General features: G+C 48.7%; 1 protein-coding gene across 1 annotated transcript; it reads right to left on the bottom strand.

Moving 5' to 3' along the window:
• Nucleotides 1–10,423: 10,423 nt before the first annotated feature.
• Nucleotides 10,424–18,811, bottom strand: LOC142907921 (uncharacterized). The gene is made up of 2 exons (XM_076057913.1): nucleotides 18,688–18,811; nucleotides 10,424–12,837 (listed from the first exon to the last, which is right to left on the bottom strand). Exons 1-2 carry the CDS (start codon nucleotides 18,702–18,704, stop codon nucleotides 11,433–11,435), a joined length of 1,422 nt encoding a protein of 473 aa, XP_075914028.1. The 5' UTR covers nucleotides 18,705–18,811; the 3' UTR covers nucleotides 10,424–11,432.
• Between the last annotated feature and the right edge of the window lie 773 nt (nucleotides 18,812–19,584).

Raw genomic sequence — 19,584 nt, forward strand, 5'->3', positions numbered from 1 at the left:
TAATACAGCCCCAGTCTTACACAGGGCACTGGTCCTTCTAACTAACCACGGCCTAGGGAGGTACTGCCTCCGGGCTAGTGTGCCCTATCACGGGGCTACGGCTCTCTGGGTCCTCCGGCTACAAGTGCCCCAGGGGAGGCTGCACCGACCTGACCCAGCCAGGGTGCGGTTCCGACCACTGGCCCACTCGGACCCGGCACTCACAAGGACGTCGGGCCGGGGGTTCCCAGGGTCTCACCACTGAGCCACACTGAGTCCCGGCCCTGACAAGGGCAGCGGGGCTAGGGGTCCCAGGGTCCTAGCTAGCCGGTCTTCTTGCTTAGGTCGTGGACTGACCCCGGGCCCTTCCAGGGTTCCGGCTTTGATACCCAGCACCGGTGCGTCAGCCTCTGGCCCTGCCTACTTTCCAGAGAGTTCCAGAGGGGGCTCCGGGGGATCCCAGAACACCCCGTAGCCTCCTCCTATTGGGAGGGGTCCCGGGAGATACTAAAACACCCCGCAGCCCCCACCTGCTTTGGGGCTAGGGATATAGCAACTTCCCCTGCTGGACCGTGTCTGCCCCTGCAGGTAAGTGTACACAGCCCATTTACATCGCTACACGTGTAACTTTTGAGTGGTATGCCTTGTAACTGATGAATGATCCGAGTGTGCTCCCTATTGCAAAGACAATGAGTTGCTCCAGAGGCTTACACATCTACCGGGTCTCCATTTGACTTTGTATTGTCTCGGAAGTCCACCCACACCTCCACTTCCACAAATTGCCTCGCTCTGCCTCAGTCAGAATTCTCCTCCTGCTTCACGTTGCCTCCATCGATGTGAAGGTCCGATTTTGGAGTTGAATCTTCATCTTCACATTTTACCCTCACTTCTTCGCTCTTCACCATCACTTCATCACATTTCACCATCACCTCTTCATAATTCACCTCGATACCTTCAAAAGTGTCCAAGCTGGGATTTTCTTCCGGTTCTTGTTTCATGAGGGATGGGCTCATTGCGGCACTTCGACTTTCACAAGCTGATACCAGACTCCACTCCTTGTGGATCTTCTGATGCTTGTGTGTTCTCTGGTGTTTTTGAAGATTTGGTAACTGTGCAAACGCCTTCCCGCACGGAGTGCACCTGAAGGGGTTCTCTATCGTGTGTGTTCTCTGGTGTGCTACAAGAGTAGATAACTGAGCAAACGCCTTCCCACACACACTGCACTTGAAGGGGTTCTCTCCTGTGTGTGTTCTCTGGTGTTTTTTAAAAGCAGATGAATGTGAAAACGCCGTCCCACACACACTGCACCTGAAGGGTTTCTCTCCCGAGTGAGTTATCTGGTGTGTTACAAGAGTAGATGACTGTGCAAACGCCTTCCCACACAAACTGCACTTGAAGGGTTTCTCTCCCGTGTGCGTTCTCTGGTGTACATGAAGATTTGATGAACGTGCAAACGCCTTCCCACACACACTGCACCTGAAGGGTTTCTCTCCCGTGTGTGATCTCTGGTGTATTACAAGAGTAGATGACTGTGCAAACGCCATCTCACACACACTGCACCTGAAGGGTTTCTCTCCCGTGTGTGATATCTGGTGTGCTACAAGAGCAGATGACTGTGCAAACGCCTTCTCACACACACTGCACTTGAAAGGTTTCTCTACTGTGTGTGTTTTCTGATGTGTTACAAGATTATATGAATCTGAAAACGCCTTCCTGCACAAAATGCACTTGAAGGGTTTCTCTCCTGTGTGTGTTCTCTGGTGTTTTTTAAGAGCAGATGGATGTGAAAATGCCTTCCCACACACACTGCACCTGAAGGGTTTCTCTCCTGAGTGAGTTCTCTGGTGTGTTACAAGAGCAGATGATTGTGCAAACGCCCTCCCACACACACTGCACTTAAAGGGTTTCTCTCCTGTGTGTGTTCTCTGGTGTGTTACAAGAGTAGATGACTGTGCAAACGCCTTCCCACACACACTGCACTTGAAGGGTTTTTCTCCCGTGTGTGTTCTCTGGTGGGCTACAAGAGCAGATGATTGTGCAAACGCCCTCCCACACACACTGCACTTGAAGGGTTTCTCTCCTGAGTGAGTTCTCTGGTGCTGTGTCAAATGTTCAGGACGATCCGTGCTGTATGCACACCGGTCGCATTGTTGCCTTGTGATACCAAGCTGCACCAAGTGCCTTTGCTCCATCAGACAAATTCTGCAGAGGAAGTGACAGAGGAAGCGACAGCTGCAGACAGAAAAAAGAAAATCCACACCATCTACATGTCAGTATCGATGCACAGAGGAATGCATAAATACACAGTAACATGTGACTTACTTGTCTATACGTATTCATAAATTCATGATACAGTGAAAAAGTGTCCCAAATTCATCACACGGGCTGTTATGGCACACAATGAGAGGGCAAATGTTATAAACATGCCTGGAAGCCCTAGTGTCTTCAAAATAAATGTTAACCCAAAACTCCTAGCACACAATTACAGCTGTCTGGCTTCAAAAGGAATATTTATGAAAGCTAAATTCAGCTGACATAGCAAACGGTGTTGAAAATAGTACTATTTGTATTATGCAGAAATGCATGAATTAATGTTCACTCGTAACTTAGAGGTGTAAAGCCAGGCACAGATGTCCTAGAATGCTGGGATGAACAGTTCTGCCTTCAGCTGCACGTGTGCTGTGATAACTTCCTGACTCCATTCTTACAAAGAGTTCCAGAGGAAAACAAAAATAAACTACTGTTTTGAGCTCACTTCCATGCTCAATAGAGTTCAATGACTTTACTGCAAATACAAACTTGACACTGTCACACACTCAGAGGTGGAGCCAGGATTTTCAGGTAGAGGGGGGCAACCCCTCCAGCAATGAAAAATGATAGGAGTTGTTAGTAAGTAAGGAGTTGTTAGTAAGTAAGGACTTGTCCCTTGCTTTTTATTCGACGTGTGTAATCGGCATCACGGTCGCTGAAGGTGTTTGCCTTCAGGGAAGTCGTGTGCTGTATATGCAACTGCGCACAGTTCTGTGAGTCGCTTGTAACTGCTTTGCCGTTACTTATTGCCAATTATGGACTCGGACTGTTGTCCTCTCATAGAGTCCCTGGTACGTAATAATATGCCACACGGTGGCAGTTCGAAATGTTTAGCATGCTTCCCGACATGCAACAAACTTGAAATTTGGCATGTGGATAGTTTCCAGACTACACAATGCAAAAAGTATAAAAATAGACTTTTGTATATGGGGGGGGGGGCGCAATAATGCATATATTTTGCACGCAAGTGAGCGGTGACATCATGTCACCGCTCACTGTGATGTTACCCGCATGCGGCAGCATTACGCAGTGTGCCTGCTGACGTCACGCATCCCCACCCAAACACTCCGCGTAGGCCGTGTTTTAATCCAAGACAAAAATCCAAGTCCCGGGCAAAGCCGGGTAGTAAAGCTAGTCAGGTAAAAGTGAAAGAGGGAACAAACCTAGTAAACTTAGAAATACAATGCAATACAACACAGAGAGTCGGCTAACATAACAGTCCGGGCGTGGTGAATCCAAGTCCCGGGCGAAGCCGGGTAGTAAAGCTAGTCTATATATAAAAGGGAAATTTGTGGATGTATGTGTGTCTGTTCGAAATGTTTAGCATACCTCCCAACATGCAACACACTTGAAATTTGGCACGTGGGTAGGTTCCATACTGTACACAATGTAATAAGTATAAAATAAGACTTTTGCATTTTTGGGGGGGGGGGGGGGAGAAATCACCATGACGTGTGTGGCGTCAACCCGCAACACACCTGAGTTAAGCGCTCTGCAATGCTTACCCCTACCATATGGCTCTTCGCGTGCCGTACTTCTAGAGCTGTTAACAGCGTGCCGGGCTTCTCGGAGTTTCAATACATATCCGTGCGAACAACAAAAATTACATGTTTTTTGTGTGAAGCAGCAAAAACTCTCCAACGCCGAGCTCTGGTGTGATGACATTTTCACAGCTTATGCTGTCTGGAATTTCGAAGTGAATGCGCTATGTTCAGCTCGCCACGTCATTCCCTTCCCGAGTGGCCAAAATGGACCTTACGTAGAAGTGGGTTAAGGTTGAATTTCCTTCAGTGAAAACATCCGATTTAGTCAAATTGATTTGTTTCGGCTTTTTTCTATCTTGCAAGCATACATTTTGTCAGGGTTTTTCAGTGAAATATAAAGGAATATGAAATTAATCCAAGACAATAATCCAAGTCCCGGGCGAAGGCGGGTAGTGAAGCTAGTTACTAATAAACCCCAATGATCTGATCGAAATTATGGATTTCGATCGGATCGTTGGGGGGGCACGTGCCACCCCACCCCCACTGGCTCCGCCACTGTCACACTGCATGGTTCACAGGTGGTGGTGTGTCCAGACCAACGCCTGGCCACCTTCACCTGCTCAGTATTAATGCTTCCTCTCTCCACCAAGTAATTCATTGAGGATCAATCAACACAGCCGAGGCTGCCTGTCTCTCTCTCTCTCTCCACCGGTGGTCGAGTGGATTTCTTTCCCGATCCCCTGGTTTCCGCTCCATATGTAAAGAATGAACACCGCCACGCGTCTAGAGTGAACACCACCACGTGTCTAGAGTGAACACCGCCACGCGTCTAGAGTGAACACCGCCACGCGTCGAGAGTGAACACCGCCACGCGTCTAGAGTGAACACCGCCACGCGTCTAGAGTGAACACCGCCACGCGTCTAGACTGAACACCGCCACGCGTCTAGAGTGAACACTGCCACGCGTCTAGAGTGAACACCGCCACGCGTCTAGAGTTAACACCACCACGCTGTTGACAAGCCCCACCTTGTTGTTGTTGTGGGCAGGTCGCTTCGGCAGCTCAACGCGGGCGTGGCCTGGTAAAAAATGAAAAAAAAATATGAATATTTAAAATAAAACAAAGTTACAAAGTAGCGACCCAGGTGAAGAGAAATTACAACTTAAGCAAGATACTCTTTGGTTATTTCGGTATAGTCATGTAGAAATAAAATAATAATTAAATAATTGCTTACGACATTTAGATTGCAACACAAGTGTAGTGGGTTCACGGGACACGGAGACGGTGGAGTAGAGGCAGCACTATTTATTCAAGCTTGGCAAGTTACACTGATAAGGGGTAACGGCCCCTTCACCCGTATACACACTGGGACACCCTCTAGGCTAACAGCCTAACCACTATGTTCCCAGTTCCTCCACTACAGGCGCTAGAGGAGGCTGTCTGACCTGGCCCTGGTCATGGCACAGGTCACGGCACCCCACCAGACAGACCAACCCTTAAAAGGGCTCCGCCTCTGAGGCTCTGGGGCCGCACCACTGGCTTGCCCTGCCGGCCCTGAAAAGGACAGTGGTCAGGGGAGTCCCAGGGTCTATCCTAGGTCTCCCTTCTTCACTGGTTCTTCACCCTTGGCTTACCCCAACACTCTGCCCCGAGCTCTCTGGCTCCCCGCCCTTAATACCAATACACCACTCAGAGGCGGGGCTATAGCGGACGTGGTTGTAGCCACCACGATGTGACTGTGTGTTCCCTTCCCGCAACACCCCTACACAAGCAAGCAATCATCTCCATATATAAAAGGGAAATTTGTGAATGTCTGTTTAAAATGTTTAGCGTACTTCCCGACATGCAACAAACTTGAAATTTGCCATGTGGGCACTTTCCAGACTGTGCCCCATGCAAAAATTATAAAAATACCTTTTTTTGGGGGGGGGGGGGGGGAAGAGCTCAATAATGCAAGTGAGCTGTGATATAAAATCTGTCATGTGACCCGCGCATGTGGAAGCGTAATGCGTGGTTAGCGCGCTGCGCTACGAACCCAGCGACCCGAGTTCGATTCCCGCTCACCACCGGTGACAATCATTTGAACCGGTCCTGGGCCTCCCCTAGGTCGACTCAGCCTCAAACGAGTAACTGGTGTATTGTGTGAACATCGCCACTGGGGAGACAAAGGCGGCCGGGCGTGGTGAATCCAAGTCCCAGGCGAAGCCGGGTAGTAAAGCTAGTCTATAATATAAAAGGGAAATTTGTGAATGTGTCTGTTCGAAATGCAACAAACTTGAAATTTGGTATGTGGGTAGTTTCCAAACTGTACACAATGCAAAAATAATCAAAATAGACTTTTGTTATATTTTTGTGGGGGGGGGGGGAGGGCGCAATAATGGATATATTTTGCACGGAAAGTGAGCGGTGACATCACATCTCTGTCATGTCACCCGCATCCGGAAACGTTACGCATTGTGTCTATTGACGTCACGCATCCCCCCCCACCCTCTGCGCTGGCCGTGTATTAATCCAAGACAAAAATCCAAGGCCCGGGCAAAGCCGGGTAGTAAAGCTAGTCAGGTACAAGTGAAAGAGGGAACAAACCTAGTACACTTAGAAATACAATGCAATACAACACAGAGAGTCCGCTAACATAACAGTCAACACCACACCTGGTTGATTACGTTCTTCCACAGATTGCTAAATTTGAGACAGAACACAGACACGGAGATACACAGACAGACACATAAGCAGAGAGAGAGATGACAAAGACACACAGAGACACACATAGACACACAGAGACACACACAGACACACAGAGAGAGACAAAGAGAGACACACAGACACACAGAGAGACACACACAACAACAACTGCCATTCGCCACTAAGTGGCGGTGACATCACCACGACGCTTGTGCCAGGCTATGTGCACCCTGAGGCCACGTGAAGTGTCGAACGCCCGCTGGCAGGAGGTCACGGGGCAGACCCAGGTGCCACGGGTTGACTGACTGAGATTACTGGCTGATGCACCACCTGTGCCCCCTTCTGTGCCAACCTGCTGTGCTTTAGCCACCCGGCGCTCCGCTCGTTGTTCTGAGCGTCGCTCCTCCGCCCTCCGTTGTTGTTGGAGGGCGACTACCTCCAACTGCCCAGTAGCATCCTTCACGAGCCTCCTCCACAGAGGCCGATCTTGACACCGCTGGTACCAGTCATCGGCAAGTCCACTCAACTCCATGTCCTCCTGTACCACATCACTCCATCTCTTCTCTAGCCCGTGCCGCGCCCGCTTAGCCCCCTCAATCCGGCCAAACAAAAGCTGTTTCGGCATGTGGTGGCTGGGCATGCGGGCTACATGACCCAGCCATCGCAGCCTTGCCCGCCGGAGGAGCTCACCGATGGGACCTTGCCCAGATCTTTCAAGGATTTGTGAGCTCCTCACACAATCCAGTCTGGTTTAACCCAGGATGGATCGTAGGCAGGCCAGCCTAAATGTTTCTAACCGGCGAAGATGTTCCATTAGGGAGGTCCACGTTTCGCAAGCGTAGAGAAGGAAGGGAATGACCGTGGCCGAGAAGACCTGAAGCTTAGTGCGGAGCGACAGACCAGGTAGCTTCCACACAGCGTTACGCAACCGATGAAAAGATATTGCCGCTCGACTGTTTCGGAGTGAGACCTCTGCTGTTAAACTGGAGCCAGTCATAAGCACACTGCCCAGGTATGGGAAACTCTCCACTCTCTCCACAACTGCCCCATCACCGATTGGGAGTTGTGGGGGTGGAGTGTCCGATGGTACAAAATACCCAGGCAGGTGCTTAGTTTTGGTGGGGCTGATGGTAAGGCCCCACCTCTTAGTGGCATGCTCCAGTCTCAGCAGCAGCGTCTCCAACTCCTCCTCTGACTGAGCAGCTATTACCAAATCATCAGCATACATAACGTGGTTGAGCAATAGGGAGCCATCCCTTGACCGCACCCGGGCATCGATCAGCCTCCCATTATATCTGTACCATATGGAGATTCCCCCGGTACAGCTATTGAAGGCTTCACGAACTACGTGGTCAAAATAGATGTTAAATAATGTGGGAGCCAGAGGACATCCCTGTCGCACCCCAAGGTGTACAGGGAATGGCTCTGACTCCCGGCCACGTAGTTTTACCCGGGCCCGCTCACCATCATGAAGGTCCTTAATGATCGTGAGCAGAGGGTCAGGTACTCCAAAAGCACGAAGAACGACCCAGAGCCCAGGCCTATTGATGGTATCATAGGCCTTGACCAGGTCAATAAAGCAGAGATGTAGGTCTTGTTGGAATTCCCTACACCTCTGCTGTAACAGACGGACAGAAAATATGGCATCTGTGCAGGACCGCCCTTTCCTGAAGACACACACAGACACACAGAGACACAAAACATAGACACACAGAGAGATGACACATAGACACACAGAGAGAGATGACACAGAGACTCACAGAGAGAGACACACACATAGACACACAGAGAGAGATGACACAGAGACACACAGAGAAACAACGCCGCTGTGTCGAGGCCTTAAATAGAGAAGGGGGCAGAGAGAGAGGGGGGGGTAGAGAAATTAACAAGTCAATGCTAGGCCGTAGCCATGGAGTCAACATTGGGGAGGTGATGTCCCCCAATATATATTATAATTATTATCATATCTAATAATTATAATATATAATTATCATGATATATTATAATATATTATTACATTATATAATATACTATAATTATTATAATATATTATGATTGTATTATAAATATTATAATAATTATAATATAATAATTATTATAATATATTATGACTACGCCCTTGTGTCAATGAAAGATTTGGAGGTTTGGTGACTGCAGGAAATAAAAGCGCGACAACACGAGGACACACAGAGAGAGAGAGAGAGAAAGCACACTTAATCAAACAAACTGAGTAAAATTTAGAAATGTAATGCAATGCAACACAGAGAGTCGGTCAACACACAATTAACGCATAGCCTGGTTGATTACGTTCTTCCAAAGACTGCTAAATTTAGCAAGAGAATTGAAGCAAACGCGATCAGGCGAGGGCAGGAGGCAAGGCCCTGCGTTGTAAAATTCCAACCTGAACATCGCTTCCATGCTCGCTGCTACTCAGTTGACATCCCTACGAGAGAGAGCGAGGCTCTACCTCGGTAAACAACAACAACCACCACAACCACCACCACAACAACCGCGATGAGAATTTCTCACCTCGGATTTCAGTGCAGGCGCGGAGCGGATACTTCCTGTTACCTCGCGACGTCACGAAGCAGCAGGTGACATGACGTCATTTGCAGAGTACAAGACCCTCCCCTCCCACAACGAGCGGCTGTTAACGTAAATAAATTATGCTAATGAGCCCGGCCCAGACGTGGAGGGGTGGGGCGTGGGTGCCGAACCCACCGTAATAAACTCGCGACGGCTTTCACGAACACATTATGTTAATGAGCCGCCAGTCACCGGGCGTGACTTTGCCCAAATAAGGATTGGCACTGGAACAGTTATCGGCAGCGGCCGAGCGGCGGTGACGTCACGCTCAAGAGCGCGGCGGTCGGTTATGGGTGACAAGACGTCACTAGCGAGGCACACCTCCCCCGAGACGTTCGACGCCGTTGAGGTCACGCTGAGCGGTGACGTCTGAGAGCGGGGTCACAGTTCAAGTTTGTTGACAGAAGGGGAGCGGCAGTGACGTGGTGAGCGCTGCGCTCCGCACCCGACCAGCCGAGTTCCATTCCCGCTCGTGGCCAACACCGCCAGTGACGATTTTCTGAACCGGTCCTGAGCCTCCCCTACGTCGACTCGGCCTCAAACGAGTACCCGGTGCGATGTGTAAACATCGCCACTAGGGAGACAAAGGCGGCCGGGCGTGGTGCTGGCCACCCACCCCCTCGTGTGCCGTCCCACCCTTAATAGGTGCTCGCTAACACCACTTGCCCCTACAGTCTGTTAAGGCTATACAGGGCATCTTTGTCTTTATGTTAGGTGCTCACTAACAGCACTTGCCATGACATTCTGTGCAGGCTATACGGGGGATCTTTGTCTTTGTGTTGGGAGCAAGTTTGAGTGGCGTGTAGCCGTGGGAGCTGAACGGACGCGTGCTGCTACTGACAGTCGTTGACTACGGTGGGACAGACGCTGATAGACACACACAGACAAGACAGGCGGACAGACAGACAAGAGAAACACAGAGACAGAGACGACAAAGACAGAGATACAGGCAGAGAGAGACACAGAGGCGAACAGAGACACAGACGGACAGAGAGATGTTGAACACACTTAACTCGCTCCATTGTTTTAATGCGGTGGGATCACGCGAAATTGATTTCTGTAAGACGAAGGTACTTTGAAAACCCACGGCTATACTCCTTTATATAAGCGCACAACTTCATCTGTCCGTGATGAACGCTGCACTTTGTCGTTTCCATGCAGGGGGCGCTGTAAACCTACTAGCCCCCTGCATGAACGACGGAGGCGCAGGGGCAGACGTTCGATCACGTTGGAATCGATCTGCAGACGGCGGTCTTCTGGCACGGCCACGATCCCAACCAGGTGAAAGTCCGCATCGAACCGAACCCCCGGCAAGGCCATCTACTTCACGACGAGAGAAAATTCACACGAAATGTCGTTTTCAATTAACTCTTCCAGATGTAAAATTATACATGAGATTTTAATGAAGAAATAAAATAATCTAATTAATAAAAATAATACAATTCAAAGTTGTTTCATTTTAAAACTTCAAAACTGAGCACCGGGAGCTTGCGTGGATGCGTCGTTCGTGTGCAATTTTTTTGGTGACTTTCCTGGCCGAAGGTCGTAAATGGTTGTGAGGGGCGCCGCAGGCGGTCAACCGATGGTTGTCAACATCCAGACGTTAATCAGCAAGCAGCATTTCTAGTGCTAGACAAAATCTACGTCAGCACGAAATGCAAAATTATAATTCGTGTTGTAGAGAGTGTACCTCCTATACGTGTAACTTTGAGTGGTATGCCTTGTTATCTGTACAGGTTACTTCCAAAACACAAACTTTGTCCTAACATCACTTATTCAATGTTTGACCCTTACAGACAAAATGTTACATGTACACACACAATTATTAATTCTAAATTGAGTAATTTTAACAAAATTGTATTACTGCACTGAAATATACTGCATTAACAAGAAGCTATTTAAAAAATACGCACCTGCTTAAGAGTTTATGTACAACATACTATTGCGCCATTCAAAATGAGTAGGCCATTGCATGATGGCGTCTGGGTCAAAATTGATCAAATTCTAAACATTACCTACAAACTCCACAACTAAGACGCCACATCAAACATCGCCCCCTACTGACAGGCTCTTGTCCACATGCAGGCCGGTGCAGGGCCACCACCTTGTGCCACACAGGGGCAGCTGCTACTTGGGGATGCTCTTCACGTGTTTGAGACGAGCTACGATACAAAACTCCGAGTTGCTGTCGCTCCTTGTTAGACATCTATGCAAACCACAGGTCCACAAAGACTGGCTGCTCTACCCTGCAGGTTGCACCTAGGAACTGAGTGTTCAACTTCACGTTCTTGTCATTAAAGGCCTGTGACAAAGGTGCATCTATTGGAGCGACATCGTCTCAGGCTTACACATCTACCGAGTCTCCATTTGACTTTGTATCGTCTCGGAGTTAGTCCACCCACACCTCCACTTCCACAAACTGCTGGGAGTTGCCTCGCTCTGCCTCATAGTCAGAATTCTCCTCCTGCTTCACGTTGCCTCCATCGATGTGAAGGTCCCATTTTGGAGTTGAATCTTCATCTTCATATTTTACCTTCACTTCTTCGCTCTTCACCATCACTTCTTCACATTTCACCTCTTTATGTTTCACCTCGATACCTTTAAAAGTGTCCAAGCTGGGATTTTCTTCCAGTTCTTGTTTTATCAGGGATGGGCTCATTGCGGCACTTTGACTTTCACAAGCTGATATCAGACTCCACTCCTGGTGGATCTTCTGATGCTTGTGTGTTCTCTGGTGTCTTTGAAGATGTAGTGACTGTGCAAACGCCTTCCCGCACGGAGAGCACCTGAAGGGTTTCTCTCCCGTGTGTGTTCTCTGGTGTGTTTGAAGATTTGATGACTGTGCAAACGCCTTCCCACACACACTGCACTTGAAGGGTTTCTCTATCGTGTGTGTTCTCTGGTGTGCTACAAGAGCAGATGAACGTGCAAACGCCTTCCCGCACGGAGAGCACCTGAAGGGTTTCTCTCCCGTGTGTGTTCTCTGGTGTGTTTGAAGATTTGATGACCGTGCAAACGCCTTCCCACACACACTGCACCTGAAGGGTTTCTCTCCCGTGTGTGTTCTCTGGTGTTCTACAAGAATAGATGACTGTGCAAATGCCTTCCCACACACACTGCACTTGAAGGCGTTCTCTCCTGTGTGTGTTCTCTGGTGTGCTACAAGAGTAGATGAATGTACAAACACCTTCCCACACACACTGCACTTGAAGGGCTTCTCTCCCGTGTGTGTTCTCTGGTGTGCTACAAGAGTAGATGAACGTGTAAACGCCTTCCCACACACACTGCACTTGAAGGGTTTCTCTCCCGTGTGTGTTCTCTGGTGTTTTATAAGAGTAGATGAACGTGCAAATGCATTCCCACACACACTGCACTTGAAGGGTTTCTCTCCCGTGTGTGTTCTCTGGTGTTTAATAAGAGTAGATGGATGTGTAAACGCCTTCCCACACACACTGCACTTGAAGGGTTTCTCTCCCGTGTGTGTTCTCTGGTGCATTACAACAGCAGATGAATGTGTAAACGCCTTACCACACACACTGCACTTGAAGGGTTTCTCTCCCGTGTGTGTTCTCTGGTGTTCTACAAGAGCAGATGAATGTACAAACACCTTCCCACACACATTGCACTTGAAGGGTTTCTCTCCTGTGTGAGTTCTCTTGTGCCGTGTCAAATGTGCAGGACGATCCATGCAGTATGCACACCGGTCGCATTGTTGCCTTGTGGTACTGAGCTGCGCCAAGTGCCTTTGCTCCATCAGACAAATTGTGCAGAGGAAGCGACAGAGGAAGTGACAGCTGCAGACAGAAAAAAGAATATCCACACCATCTACACGTCAGTATCGATGCACAGAGGAATGCATAAATACACAGTAACACATGACTAACATGTCTATACTTATTAATATATTCATGATATAGTGAAAAAGTGTCCCAAATTCATCACACGGGCTGTTATGGCACACAATGAGAGGGCAAATGGTTATAAACATGCCTGGAAGCCCTAGTGTCTTCAAAATGAATGTTAACCCAAAACTCCTAGCAAACAATTTCGGCTGTCTGGCTTCAAAAGGAATATTTATGAAAGCTAAATTCAGCTGACATAGCAAACGGTGTTGAAAATAGTACTATTTGTATTATGCAGAAATGCATGAATTAATGTTCACTCGTAACTTAGAGGTGTAAAGCCAGGCACAGATGTCCTAGAATGCTGGGATGAACAGTTCTGCCTTCAGCTGCACGTGTGCTGTGATAACTTCCTGACTCCATTCTTACAAAGAGTTCCAGAGGAAAACAAAAATAAACTACTGTTTCGATAGAACCTCCTTGCTCAATAGAGTTCAATGACTTTACTGCAAATACAAACTTGACACTGTCACACACTCAGAGGTGGAGTCAGGATTTTCAGGTAGAGGGGGGCAACACCTCCAGCAATGAAAAATGATAGGAGTTGTTAGTAAGTAAGGAATTGTTAGTAAGTAAGGACTTGTTATTAAGGAGTTGCTAGTAAGTAAGGACTTGTTATTAAGGAGTTGCTAGTAACTAAGGACTTGTCCCTTGCTTTTTATTCAACGCGTGTGATCGGCATCGCGCTCGCTGAAGGTGTTTGCCTTCAGGGAAGTCGTGTACTGTATACGCAACTGCGCACAGTTCTGTGAGTTGCTTGTAACTGCTTTGCCGTTACTTATTGCCAATTGTGGACTCGGACTGTTGTCCTCTCATAGAGTCCCTGGTACATAATAATATGCCACACGGTGGCAGTTCGAAATGTTTAGCATGCTTCCCGACATGCAACAAACTTGAAATTTGGCATGTGGATAGTTTCCAGACTACACAATGCAAAAAGTATAAAAATAGACTTTTGTATATGGGGGGGGGGGGGCGCAATAATGCATATATTTTCCACGCAAGTGAGCGGTGACATCATGTCACCGCTCACTGTGATGTTACCCGCATGCGGCAGCGTTACGCAGTGTGCCTGCTGACGTCACGCATCCCCACCCAAACACTCCGCGTAGGCCGCGTTTTAATCCAAGACAAAAATCCAAGTCCCGGGCAAAGCCGGGTAGTAAAGCTAGTCAGGTAAAAGTGAAAGAGGGAACAAACCTAGTAAACTTAGAAATACAATGCAATACAACACAGAGAGTCGGCTAACATAACAGTCCGGGCGTGGTGAATCCAAGTCCCGGGCGAAGCCGGGTAGTAAAGCTAGTCTATATATAAAAGGGAAATTTGTGGATGTATGTGTGTTCGAAATATTTAGCATACCTCCCAACATGCAACACACTTGAAATTTGGCACGTGGGTAGGTTCCATACTGTACACAATGTAATAAGTATAAAATAAGACTTTTGCATTTTTGGGGGGGGGGGGGGAGAAATCACCATGACGTGTGTGGCGTCAACCCGCAACACACCTGAGTTAAGCGCTCTGCAATGCTTACCCCTACCATATGGCTCTTCGCGTGCCGTACTTCTAGAGCTGTTAACAGCGTGCCGGGCTTCTCGGAGTTTCAATACATATCCGTGCGAACAACAAAAATTACATCTGTTTTTTGTGTGAAGCAGCAAAAACTCTCCAACGCTGAGCTCTGGTGTGATGACATTTTCACAGCTTATGCTGTCTGGAATTTCGAAGTGAATGCGCTATGTTCAGCTCGCCACGTCATTCCCTTCCCGAGTGGCCAAAATGGACCTTACGTAGAAGTGGGTTAAGGTTGAATTTCCTTCAGTGAAAACATCCGATTTAGTCAAATTGATTTGTTTCGGCTTTTTTCTATCTTGCAAGCATACATTTTGTCAGGGTTTTTCAGTGAAATATAAAGGAATATGAAATTAATCCAAGACAATAATCCAAGTCCCGGGCAAAGGCGGGTAGTGAAGCTAGTTACTAATAAACCCCAATGATCTGATCGAAATTATGGATTTCGATCGGATCGTTGGGGGGGCACATGCCACCCCACCCCCACTGGCTCCGCCACTGTCACACTGCATGGTTCACAGGTGGTGGTGTGTCCAGACCAACGCCTGGCCACCTTCACCTGCTCAGTATTAATGCTTCCTCACTCCACCAAGTAATTCATTGAGGATCAATCAACACAGCCGAGGCTGCCTGTCTCTCTCTCTCTCTCCACCGGTGGTCGAGTGGATTTCTTTCCCGATCCCCTGGTTTCCGCTCCACATGTAGAGAGTGAACACCGCCACGCATCTAGAGTGAACACCGCCACGCGTCTAGAGTGAACACCGCCACGCGTCTAGAGTGAACACCGCCACGCGTCTAGAGTGGTGAATCCAAGTCCCAGGCGAAGCCGGGTAGTAAAGCTAGTCTATAATATAAAAGGGAAATTTGTGAATGTGTCTGTTCGAAATGCAACAAACTTGAAATTTGGTATGTGGGTAGTTTCCAAACTGTACACAATGCAAAAATAATCAAAATAGACTTTTTGTTATTTACAAAGAGTTCCAGAGGAAAACAAAAATAAACTACTGTTTTGAGCTCACTTCCATGCTCAATAGAGTTAATAGACTTTACTGCAAATACAAACTTGAAACTGTCACACACTCAGAGGTGGAGCCAGGATTTTCAGGTAGAGGGGGGCAACCCCTCCAGCAATGAAAAATGATAGGAGTTGTTAGTAAGTAAGGAGTTGTTAGTAAGTAAGGACTTGTCCCTTGCTTTTTATTCGACGTGTGTAATCGGCATCACGGTCGCTGAAGGTGTTTGCCTTCAGGGAAGTCGTGTGCTGTATACGCAACTGCGCACAGTTCTGTGAGTCGCTTGTAACTGCTTTGCCGTTACTTATTGCCAATTATGGACTCGGACTGTTGTCCTCTCATAGAGTCCCTGGTACGTAATAATATGCCACACGGTGGCAGTTCGAAATGTTTAGCATGCTTCCCGACATGCAACAAACTTGAAATTTGGCATGTGGATAGTTTCCAGACTACACAATGCAAAAAGTATAAAAGTAGACTTTTGTATTTGGGGGGGGGGGCGCAATAATGCATATATTTTGCACGCAAGTGAGCGGTGACATCATGCGGCAGCATTACGCAGTGTGCCTGCTGACGTCACGCATCCCCACCCAAACACTCCGCGTAGGCCGTGTTTTAATCCACGACAAAAATCCAAGTCCCGGGCAAAGCCGGGTAGTAAAGCTAGTCAGGTACAAGTGAAAGAGGGAACAAACCTAGTACACTTAGAAATACAATGCAATACAACACAGAGAGTCGGCTAACATAACAGTCAACACCACACCTGGTTGATTACGTTCTTCCACAGATTGCTAAATTTGAGACAGAACACAGACACGGAGATACACAGACAGACACATAAGCAGAGAGAGAGATGACACAGACACACAGAGACACACATAGACACACAGAGAGAGACACACACAGACACAGAGAGAGACAAAGAGAGACACACACAGACACACAGAGAGACACACACAACAACAACAACCGCCATTCGCCACTAAGTGGCGGTGACATCACCACGACGCTTGTGCCAGGCTATGTGCACCCTGAGGCCACGTGAAGTGTCGAACGCCCGCTGGCAGGAGGTCACGGGGCAGACCCAGGTGCCACGGGTTGACTGACTGAGATTACTGGCTGATGCACCACCTGTGCCCCCTTCTGTGCCAACCTGCTGTGCTTTAGCCACCCGGCGCTCCGCTCGTTGTTCTGAGCGTCGCTCCTCCGCCCTCCGTTGTTGTTGGAGGGCGACTACCTCCAACTGCCCAGTAGCATCCTTCACGAGCCTCCTTCACGAGCCTCCTCGGCAAGTCCACTCAGCTCCACGTCCGCCTGTACCACATCACTCCATCTCTTCTCTAGCCCGTGCCGCGCCGGCTTAGCCCCCTCAATCCGGCCGAACAAAAGCTGTTTCGGCGTGTGGTGGCTGGGCATGCGGGCTACATGACCCAGCCATCGCAGCCTTGCCTGCCGGAGCTCACCGATGGGACCTTGCCCAGATCTTTCAAGGATTTGTGAGCTCCTCACACAATCCAGTCTGGTTTAACCCAGGATGGATCGTAGGCAGGCCAGCCTAAATGTTTCTAACCGGCGAAGATGTTCCATTAGGGGGGTCCACGTTTCGCAAGCGTAGAGAAGGGAGAGAATGACCGTGGCCGAGAAGACCTGAAGCTTAGTGCGGAGCGACAGACCAGGTAGCTTCCACACAGCGTTACGCAACCGATGAAAAGATATTGCCGCTCGACTGTTTCGGAGTGAGACCTCTGCTGTTAAACTGGAGCCAGTCATAAGCACACTGCCCAGGTATGGGAAACTCTCCACTCTCTCCACAACTGCCCCATCACCGATTGTGAGTTGTGGGGGTGGAGTGTCCGATGGTACAAAATACCCAGGCAGGTGCTTAGTTTTGGTGGGGCTGATGGTAAGGCCCCACCTCTTAGTGGCATGCTCCAGTCTCAGCAGCAGCGTCTCCAACTCCTCCTCTGACTGAGCAGCTATTACCAAATCATCAGCATACATAACGTGGTTGAGCAATAGGGAGCCATCCCTTGACCGCACCCGGGCATCGATCAGCCTCCCATTATATCTGTACCATATGGAGATTCCCCCGGTACAGCTATTGAAGGCTTCACGAACTACGTGGTCAAAATAGATGTTAAATAATGTGGGAGCCAGAGGACATCCCTGTCGCACCCCAAGGTGTACAGGGAATGGCTCTGACTCCCGGCCACGTAGTTTTACCCGGGCCCGCTCACCATCATGAAGGTCCTTAATGATCGTGAGCAGAGGGTCAGGTACTCCAAAAGCACGAAGAACGACCCAGAGCCCAGGCCTATTGATGGTATCATAGGCCTTGACCAGGTCAATAAAGCAGAGATGTAGGTCTTGTTGGAATTCCCTACACCTCTGCTGTAGCAGACGGACAGAAAATATGGCATCTGTGCAGGACCGCCCTTTCCTGAAGACACACACAGACACACAGAGACACAAAACATAGACACACAGAGAGATGACACATAGACACACAGAGAGAGATGACACAAGAGACTCACAGAGAGACACACACATAGACACAGAGAGAGATGACACAGACACAGAGAAACAACGCCGCTGTGTCGAGGCCTTAAATAGAGAAGGGGCAGAGAGAGAGGGGGGGGTAGAGAAATTAACAAGTCAATGCTAGGCCGTAGCCATGGAGTCAACATTGGGGAGGTGATGTCCCCCAATATATATTATAATTATTATCATATCTAATAATTATAATATATAATTATCATGATATATTATAATATATTATTACATATTATAATATACTATAATGATTATAATATATTATGATTGTATTATAAATATTATAATAATTATTATTATTATTATATATTATGACTACGGCCTTGTGTCAATGAAAGATTTGGAGGTTTGGTGACTGCAGGAAATAAAAGCGCGACAACACGAGGACACAGAGAGAGAGAGAGAAAGCACACTTAATCAAACAAACTGAGTAAAATTTGTAAATGTAATGCAATGCAACACAGAGAGTCGGTCAACACACAATTAACGCATAGCCTGGTTGATTACGTTCTTCCAAAGATTGCTAAATTAAGCAAGAGAATTGAAGCAAACGCGATCAGGCGAGGGCAGGAGGCAAGGCCCCGCGTTGTAAAATTCCAACCTGGACATCGCTTCCATGCTCGCTGCTACTCAGTTGACATCCCTACGAGAGAGAGCGAGGCTCTACCTCGGTAAACAACAACAACCACCACAACCACCACCACAACAACCGCGATTTCAGTGCAGGCGCGGAGCGGAAACTTCCTGTTACCTCGCGACGTCACGAAGCAGCAGGTGACATGCCGTCATTTGCAGAGTACAAGACCCTCCCCTCCCACAACGAGCGGCTGTTAACGTATATAAATTATGCTAATGAGCCCGGCCCAGACGTGGAGGGGTGGGGCGTGGGTGCCGAACCCACCGTAATAAACTCGCGACGGCTTTCACGAATACATTATGTTAATGAGCCGCCAGTCACCGGGCGTGGCTTTGCCCAAATAAGGATTGGCACTGGAACAGTTATCGGCAGCGGCCGAGCGGCGGTGACGTCACGCTCAAGAGCGCGGCGGTCGGTTATGGGTGACATGACGTCACTAGCGAGGCACACCTCCCCCGAGACGTTCGACGCCGTTGAGGTCACGCTGAGCGGTGACGTCTGAGAGCGGGGTCACAGTTCAAGTTTGTTGACAGAAGGGGAGCGGCAGTGACGTGGTGAGCGCTGCGCTCCGCACCCGACCAGCCGAGTTCCATTCCCGCTCGTGGCCAACACCGCCAGTGACGATTTTCTGAACCGGTCCTGAGCCTCCCCTACGTCGACTCGGCCTCAAACGAGTACCCGGTGCGGTGTGTAAACATCGCCACTAGGGAGACAAAGGCGGCCGGGCGTGGTGCTGGCCACCCACCCCCTCGTGTACCGTCCCACCCTTAATAGGTGCTCGCTAACACCACTTGCCCCTACAGTCTGTTAAGGCTATACAGGGCATCTTTGTCTTTATGTTAGGTGCTCACTAACAGCACT

The sequence above is a fragment of the Petromyzon marinus genome, chromosome 85, assembly GCF_048934315.1.
Source record: "Petromyzon marinus isolate PM22_M1 ecotype Great Lakes invasive population chromosome 85, UKy_Petmar_22M1.pri1.0, whole genome shotgun sequence".
NCBI classification, from domain to species: Eukaryota; Metazoa; Chordata; class Hyperoartia; order Petromyzontiformes; family Petromyzontidae; genus Petromyzon; species Petromyzon marinus.